Here is a 9,549-nt window from a genome sequence, read left to right on the forward strand (position 1 = left end):
AAGCACCAGACACCAGGCCACTGAGTTTGGCATGATAAACTAATGAGCCATAGGGCACTGGTCAAAAGTAGTGCACTGCAGAGGCTTCCTACTGCGCACACACTCCAATTCCACATCTATGACTCTATCCGTCTTTTCTAGGTAACGTTATTCTCATTCAGGGAAACACCGAGTCTGCAGTCGAATCTCTCACATAAAAATCCAACTGAGATTTACACCGGCTCAGATATACATAGAATATCAAAGATGGGACAGAGCAATCATGTTGGTAAAATGTCACATCGTTGATCAATAAATAATTGTCCCTCAACATACAGGATTTGCTGTTAATGTCTTGTGTATTCTCTAGTGCATTTAGTGATAATAGTAAACAAGATATACATAACTCAGTTTGAAGTTTCTGTACTGTTGGGCTACAACTAATAGGTTATACAAATGATGGTGAGAATCCTCTCAAGATTCATAGTTACGCAATAAGGGTGTGTGGTATATGGCCAATATACCACGGCTAAGGGCTGTTCTTATGCATGACGCAATGCGGATATACCATGGCTGTCAGCCACTTAGAATTCAGGACTCGAACCACCCAGTTTATAATATAACTTAGATCACATCAGTGAATGTTGGTGAAATGGCACATCATTGATCAATAAATAACGGTGCCTCAACATACGTCTTGTACACTAGTGAATTTAATTATACTATTAGGATTATACCAGATATACATTTGACCTTTATATACTGTCGGGGTAAAACCAATAAACAACATTTGTTGGGTGAGATTTGGTCCAGATTTGGATCGCATCAGTGAGAGGATTAACCTGTTTTGGGTTTGAGTCATTCTTTGTTCCATGTCTTGCTCCTATAATAAATGGGGGAAAAAATGTATTCCATGTTCAGCATGTGCTGTATAATTCATAATGATGTATGTTCTGTGGGAATAAATAGGAAATCTCGTTATAAAGCCATACTTCAGATTGTAGTTTAGCCTCTGCAGGTCAGATAGGGTCAGAGTAGTGAGATTTCCTTTTGAGGCATTCCACCACATCTCATTTTTATAACCACACCTGTTTCCTAGAATACCTTCACAGCCTCCAAAATGGTACCCTATCCCCTATATAGTGACCTATGGCTCTGGTCAAAAGTAGTGCACTATACAGGGGCGGAAATCCCGGGGGGGACGGGGGGGACACGACCCCCCCATCCTTGGAAAAATATGATTTGTCCCCCCCAATATATCACTGAAACATAACTATGTAATTTAAATAATATGAATAATACGCAATGAAAGCAATTGTGCTGATTACAGACACTTAATAGCGCGTTTTTAAGTTTCAAAAGATTGCGATCCCCCCCACCCTTTGCCTCACAATGTTTTGATCCACTGCCAGTTCCTTAGTTGGCAAGGTAACAGAGGGGTCGTATCTACTGTCTGAAAGGCACTCAATGAACGTAACTGAAGTGAGGTTAATCCAGTCAATCGCGCACACACACTAGCTGAATATGCAGAGCTAGCGCGCAAATATTAACTATTAAGCTAGCTAGTACCTATTCCATTTATGTGGCCTCGTCAAAGATGGAATCTTTGCTATCGTCAATTTATTCCAAGATCAGCATGCAGATGATGTAAGTTAGTGCTTCAAAGTCCCTGCGATAAGGTTAGCGATAAACTGAAGTCCAAACTGAACAGAACTACACTCTCTTCTACCATTGTCTTAAATATATTTAATGGTCTCGTTGCAAAAGCTAAATTGTCGCAAGGGAACTTTTATTTATTTATTTTAATTCACCTTTATTTAACCCGGGTAGCAAAGATTATAGCAAACACCACTGAAACGGAATTGGTGCTTGCTAGCTTTGCAAATTCAGCTATTGTTGGAAGCCAGCCAATATGAAACAAACTATTAAAATTACAAAAGGTTGCAGCATATGTTGTGTAAATGGTGAACTCATACAGCTGTCAACTCTTGTCATTTTAATCCGTTTCACATTTGCTAGCTACCTTTTAGATCGAAGCCCAAATAGAATGATAAAAGATAAGATGATAGAAGCCCATCTCCTACTGTAAATAACCTACACACTGTGTGTGTGTGTGTGTAGCCAGCCAGGTAGAAAAATGGCAGAAAAATAAAAGACGGACATCAGAGTATTTTTCAGTACACCAAAACGCAAAGTAAGGACCCTAGTAGCCTAATATCTCAAAGACTAGTTGATAAAATGTTCATAAGAAAGAAATTCAATTCTAATGGAAATGTTTCACAATGATGTCATTAGGCAGAGCAGGCAACAGATGGCACACAGACAGCAGAGTTGGGGACAGATATGCAGGGACAGACTGGCAGAGACAGGGAGTCTCAGGTAAGTTTGTTGAGTCTTTGTTTGGCAACATTATGAAAGGTTCTCCATTTTTTTGACTTGTAAAATAGGAACATAATTGGAAAATGCCATGGATACCCCCACTCTCAACTTAAACTGGTGACTGAACTAAGATTTGTTAAAGGCAATGGTATTGCTGTTGTGATTAGTTGTGTAGTTTTGGGTACCGATAGTTAGGAGTACGGCAAACACCTTATTTCTTTGGTTCCTCAATATACATTAACCATATTACAATGTAGGCTATGTGTTACAGCACTACTTTTGGTGTCCCCCTCAGGAATTGCTCTTGAGAAAATGTAATGTAATTGTCCCCTCCAAAGTTGATATCAGATTTTCGCCCCTGGCACTATATAGGGTATAGGGTGCCATTTGGGGTACAGGTCTTATGAATAATAACACGATTTCTCTGAAATGGGAGAGGGCAAAGTAGCAGCACAAACTGCAGTTGCAGAGATGAATATAATACAAGCGTAAGAGCTCAATCAGGCACAGAAGAGAGAGAGACAGAGATGAGACCGATAGAAACCAGAAACCACACACCACAATAAAGTGCACTCAACCATGTCCTCGGAAAGAGAGAAAGAAGATTATGACTGAATTCATGATGAGGTTGTCCAAAAAGGAGGTGTAGGAATTCTCTTCCACATGCAAAATAAAAAGTCAAGGTATTCAGAAATGACTACCTTTCTGTTTCTGACAGAAACAAAACAGGATTACTAGTAGTTAGAGCCCTTTTTATTTCAGATATAAAAATTACAATGCTTGATTCACAACCATTTTGCTAAGAATAATTAGAAACAGAGACGAGCGCAACAAGATCAAGACATATCCCCGGGGCTACACGACAGACAAACAAAGACACAAGGAGAGTTTTCATGATCAAAGTTTCTCCGTTTCAACACAAGTCTCAATAAAACAATAGAATGTCTCCTTTTCTCACTTTCCTTTCATTAGTTTCTCTCTCCTAAACATAAACTACACCCCATAACATTAAAGGGACAAACATACAAACCAATAGAGACAAAACAATACAGAACACATAGACTATTGAGGAAGTATAGACTACTTCGAACTGTTGGTTGTCATAGACTTTCGGACGCAACATCAGCATCGATCAAAGTCTGTTGAAGGGTGTTTGACAGTTTGGGAACTAAATCCGATATGAGTATGTAAAGATTTATGTCCTGAAAGTGGCATCACATTGATTGCCAAAATGAGTAATGTTAAATGATTCATCACACCCTTGACAACAACAACTAAAATATTTAACATGACATATTAAAGCTAGAATCTTCAGTTAAAACAATAACAAAGTGGTACCCCTCCTCTGTTTAGTAAAAAGCCTGGAGAAATGTAACCACTGTCAAATTCATAGACATAGCTATGGACATAATCAAACAAATGACAGTTTTAACCATGTTTTAAAGCTATACAGTATTTGTTTACATTTACCTTGTTTGCAAACATTGAAGCAAAAAAAAACACATATCTGGGGTTCTGATGGGGTACGACAGTTGAACTAAGCTCATGAGGCATTTATACAATATATTCTTTAAGAATCAATGGGTATGTGTCATTCATTTGTAAGTCAGAAAATGGATCTAACAACTCCCACTGGGCAAAAATGGATTGAATCAACGTTGTTTCCACCCTCCTTTAAAATCCAAAATCTATGTGATGATGTTGAATCAATGTGGGAAACTGATTAGATTTGAAAACAAGTCATCAACGTAAGGGAATGTCATATTTCTTTTTCCACCCAACTATTAACCTAAATCCAATGACATGGTGAAATGTTTTGTTGATTTCACATCGAATTGACATAAGTTGACAACTCAACCAAAATTGGATCAAAACTAGACGTTGAAATGACATCTGTGCCCAGTGGGTAAGGATTCTAGCTTTAAAGGGATTTTGTGGTTCGACGTTTGCTTTCACAGTGCCTTGGTTGAGCTACTGTTTACTGTTTCTAGGCACTTGAAGACACAAGATGAACATTCAGTCCAGTGTAACAGCCAATCATAATGACTAGATCAATAGTACTGTACAGCACTACAACCAATCACAACAACCAAATCAATATGGAGACACTCACAGACTTAAACAATATATTTCTCATTAAATCCTACTGTTGGGAAAACATATGACGATGAGAAATAGAGGTCATGTTTCTTCCCAATAAACAATAAATACTGTAAAATAAAAATTATAACAGTTGACAGAAAAGTAGGTCGGAATTGAGTCACAAATCTCAAAAGGTATTGACCCCATGACTTCATAAACAGTCGACACAAAAAGGGGCAGGTTGACTGGACTGACGAACCCGAGGCCCACTGCGAGCCGGTCAGGCACGTGCAGACGGGCAAGTGCAGTCCAGTGGCTCGTCCAGAGGCCTGTCTTCACATTAAAAATAGTTACACACACCTTGCAAGTTTGCCACTGTGTGAACTATTCCATGGACATGTAAGAACCCCCTCCGCTGTCACTGCCACCACACATAGCCCACTGCTAGAGCGCAGTGCTGGCTGTGTCAAAGTCCTTGCTGATCTGGGAGGAGCTGGGTAGAGACTTGAGGTACTCCATGTGTCTCCTCGCATCCTCCTGGTTGTGCCTGACGTAGTAGATGACGTAGGCGATCACCATGGCGAACCAGCAGAACATGGTCACGAACATGGCCACGTCGGTGGTCTTGTGGTGGAAGTTACAGAAGTTGATGCCAGAGTCCAGGACCTGAATGACGGGCCGACCGGCGTACTCGTCCTGGACAGAGGTGTGGCAGCTCACCTCGTTGACCGTCTCAGGGTCCAGCCTCAGCTCCCTCAGTACCTCCTGGAGGGAACACTCGCAGTGCCAGGGGTTGTTGGAGAGTCTTATACGGGCACTCAGCTTGGTGAAGGCCTCCTTGGGGACGCTGCGGAGCTGGTTGTTGGAGAGGTCCAGGGAGCGGAGTCCCTCGGAGACCCCCAGGAAGGCCCCTGCGTCGATACTCTCGATGTGGTTATGCGACAGGTCCAGCTCCTTGAGGCGGCGGAGGTCCTTGAAGGCCTGGTTGGGGATGTGGCTGATCCGGTTGGACGAGAGCAGGAGGGTGACGGTGTCTTCCGGTAGGTCCGGGGGGATCTGGTCAAGGCTCCGGGAGACGCACTGCACCACCACGCCGTTCCTCTCCGAGCAGTGGCAGCTCTTGGGGCACGGTGTCGCCATGACAACCACGAGGGCCGCCACGAGACACAACGTCCTCACGGGGGAAGTGGAGACACAGAAAGAAGAAGGGAACAGGGCTTGCCAACGTGGCTGAGGAGGCCCCATTAGCTCAGCCGGTAAAAGACCTGACTATCCCTGTGGTTCCTGAACAGGTTTCAATGATTATTGATGGTACACAGCAGCTACTCATATACATATCATTTGATCCTGTACCAGCTTAATAACCCTCTGTCTTCATCCCCATATCCATCCATTGGAGTCCAGTGAAGTGACTGTAGAGTTTGACCAAAGACAGTCCAGAGGAATACAAAAGATGGGTTCCAACTAGACAGAAGAGGAAAGGAGTGGGCATATCATTTCGATCCAGACATACTGTAGCCTATCACTCAGTCCTCTGAAGGCAAGGGATCTGAAATAGAGAGAGAGAGAGAGAGAGAGAGAGAGAGAGAGAGAGATTAAAAGAGAGAAACAAGTCATGGCTATATCTTTAATGATCCATTTAGTGGAAAATCATTTTTGTTGTAACTCTGTGAAATCCTGGGTAGATGAACATAACAAAGCATGTTTGATCTGTAGTAGTGAGACAAGCCAGTGTTTGAGATGTAGTAGTGAGACAAGCCAGTGTTTGAGATGTAGTAGTGAGACAAGCCAGTGTTTGAGCTGTAGTAGTGAGACAAGCCAGTGTTTGAGCTGTAGTAGTGAGACAAGCCAGTGTTTGAGCTGTAGTAGTGAGACAAGCCAGTGTTTGAGATGTAGTAGTGAGACAAGCCAGTGTTTGAGATGTAGTAGTGAGACAAGCCAGTGTTTGAGCTGTAACAGTGAGACAAGCCAGTGTTTGAGATGTAACAGTGAGACAAGCCAGTGTTTGAGATGTAACAGTGAGACAAGCCAGTGTTTGAGATGTAGTAGTGAGACAAGCCAGTGTTTGAGATGTAGTAGTGAAACAAGCCAGTGTTTGAGATGTAGTAGTGAGACAAGCCAGTGTTTGAGATGTAGTAGTGAAACAAGCCAGTGCTTATGTCTTCAGTGATTCCATCTGGGTAGAAATCATATCTATTGATTTCTTGATGCACAAAGGCTTTGAAAAACAGTACATTGAAAAAGCATTCTTTAAAAAAATCCTTCATCAATGACACTCTGCAAAACAAAAAACTATTTCGATCTGTTAAAAATAGGTATTGATAATGCATTAAGGGGAAACATTGTTTATCCAATTTGACCACCAATTTTCCAAAGCTAAAAAATAACTACACGACAATGTGGTCTATTTGAATTTGATTGATACTGTACTGTATGGTGTGCGCCTGTTCTCCTATTTCTTACGGTGCTGAACGCAAAGAGAGTATCTCCAGTCTCCAGTCCCTTGCCCTGACAGTATAAATAGAAAAGATACATTACCCTAGTAATAATAGATTGCTCTGGTAGTTCCAGATGGTTACTCCCAATCCCGGACCATGGAGATTCACAGCAGCAAGCCTACTGTAAAACCCTTGAGGAACGTTCCCACAATAATTGAAATCATTGAGGAATTTTTCCCTGTTGATTTGTTTTCTATTGAACACTTTAACATAGACCAAACAGAAACTGTGACTCAACATTCCCTTTCATTTGATGAATATTTGCTGACAACATTCCTGAGACAGAGACTTTTTTTACATTCTCCAAATGTTTGCGCAGCATTCATTCTTGTCAAAGGTGGTTTATAACCTCACAACAAGCTCAAGGGAAACCATAGCATTCAGCCAACATGTCCTGCTCTCTGTCTGCCTGTTTGAAGTCCATGAATCCTCACAGGTCTACCACCACATTATTAGCTAGACACCACAGCTTGATTTAGCCAGTTAGCCCACATGTCCGACTGAAACCAAAACATCAAACAGTATATAGCCTATGATCATCAGACAGAGGGTCTGCTTTGTCTCTGTAACCCAGGGCGACACAGAAACCTAAATGTTAGATTTATACTTCTCGTGACATACAGTACTTCCATAGGTACAATTAGGCGACCAGTGGTCCGCAACAGCAAAACATATGCAGTTTTAACAAGGCGACTCACTTTTCAGAATGCATGAGGTCGTTCAGGTGGAGAAAGTACGTTCTTATTTTTCTTTCTGGATCGTCTCATGCATGGTAGAGGCACTGTTTTATTAGTGTCAATATTAATATGGTCTAATGGTCATCATTAAGGTGGTGGTAATGATGATGATGAAGAACCGGAGGTAGTATCATTTATTTAAAGTTCAAATTTTATTGTTACGTGCACAAGAACAATGAAATGGCTAACTTGCGAGCTTAATTTCCCATCCAACTCAATTGATGATTTCTGTAGTCTAAAAAGTAATAGGAATGACTTAAAAAGACGTAGAAAAATATCTAAAAATACTTATCTTTAATAATATCGACCTTTTATAAATTATATCGACCTTTTAGAAATCAACTGTCTATAGCACTACTTACCTTGTCTTTTTCCCCCAACTTGTTTTCAGAATGAGAGTATGGTCCAGTCAGGGCTATACCGTTGCTTCATCGACGTAAAGTAAAATGCAAACCAACAAACGAATCAGTATGGAGTAGAGAGTGACCGAACATCGAATGAGCGCAGTAGGTATAACGCACCGCCTCCACTTGTTGTTGTCATGATAAAGGGTACTATAAAGTTGCTTCTCTACGCTACACTGTGTGTGTGTACCGTTTGCGTCAAGACTTCCGAACCTCGTTTAGTTTGCGCGCGCACGTACTGGACAGTTTGGATCCATTTGGGACCTCCTCCACTTGCTTTCTTTGCGTTATATTATACTAGTTGAACGTTTTCGACACCTTGCAGAGTCCATTCCCGTATGAATTGAGTCTGTTCTGAGGGCAAAGGGGTGTTCAACTTAATATTAGGAAGGTGTTCCTAATGTTTTGTACACCCTGTGTATATGGAATGCATTGCTTAGAGCCACCCCATTCAGAAATATCCAATGAATGTGAGGACTTTCAAAGTCTGTATCGACATTCTACCATAGGGAGATGTCAAGCACATCACTCTGTTAAATATGGTTTGCTTGAACTAAATCACTCAGTAGTCACCTCCTGGAGGTGATTGCAAGTGCTGTCCATCTTGAGGACTGAAATGAGACGACTGTCTAGAAAGCCACTATTTCCTCAATTCAATTCAATTGAAACCATCAAAAAATGGCAACATCCAATCTAGCTCATGGTTGCACATAATAGAACCTGTCTCACAAGATCAACAGATAAATTACAGGTTTTGATATCGTCATTCTCCCTCTGATAGCCTACTTCTATAGACTGATCACCACAACACAGATGCCAATGCCACTACAGGCAGTGGAGCTGTCTTTACTGTCTTGTTCTGCCAACCAATTATCAATGTTTTTGCCCACGAGGCAGAGCTGCCCTCAGAACAAGATTAAATAAGGTAAACTCCAGTTGGCTAGAAGTACTTTACTTCTACTGCTATGAACTCTTACTTTAGCCAACAAAACTAAGTTACAGCACTATGGCTGCTACCACTGACTGCAGCTTTCTGTCACTTCTCTCCTCAGCCTCCTCAGTCATCCCTAGCTGATTGTTTGTGCCCTGTGCCACCAGGTGTCATCCCTCATATCCCAAACTAGCTATTCTCGCTGACTGAAGGGTTCCATACCCAGGGTGTCACATCCACAATGACTGAGGATCTGAGAATGTACACTCCCTTCCTCAACTCTCTCTCTCTCTTTCACTGTCTTTTTCTCTCTGTCTCTCTCTCTCTCTCTTTCACTGTCTTTTTCTCTCTCTCTGTTTCTCTCTCTCTCTCTGTCTCTCTCTCTCTTTCACTGTCTTTTTCTCTCTCTCTGTTTCTCTCTTTCTGTCTTTCTGTCTCTCTCTCGCTCTCTCTCTCACTCTCTCACTCACACAGAGGCCAGGCCACTCACACATGTCTGGTTGGTGATATGGCACATGACCATAGCTGGAACTGATTAC

At 41.6% G+C, this 9,549-nt stretch overlaps 1 protein-coding gene across 1 annotated transcript; it reads right to left on the reverse strand.

The window, feature by feature from the left end:
• Positions 1-3,089: 3,089 nt before the first annotated feature.
• LOC106575609 (leucine-rich repeat-containing protein 3) lies at positions 3,090-8,326 on the reverse strand. The gene is made up of 2 exons (XM_014152220.3): positions 8,038-8,326; positions 3,090-5,989 (listed from the first exon to the last, which is right to left on the reverse strand). The coding sequence occupies exon 2, from the start codon at positions 5,683-5,685 to the stop codon at positions 4,885-4,887; it is 801 nt and encodes a 266-aa protein (XP_014007695.1). The 5' UTR covers positions 5,686-5,989; positions 8,038-8,326; the 3' UTR covers positions 3,090-4,884.
• Between the last annotated feature and the right edge of the window lie 1,223 nt (positions 8,327-9,549).

This window comes from Salmo salar, chromosome 17 (genome assembly GCF_965601325.2).
Source record: "Salmo salar chromosome 17, fSalSal1, whole genome shotgun sequence".
Classification (NCBI taxonomy): domain Eukaryota; kingdom Metazoa; phylum Chordata; class Actinopteri; order Salmoniformes; family Salmonidae; genus Salmo; species Salmo salar.

Coding starts and splice junctions, on each gene's coding strand:
- LOC106575609 (XM_014152220.3), bottom strand. CDS start 5,685: ATGGGGCCTCCTCAGCCACGTTGGCAAGCCCTGTTCCCTTCTTCTTTC.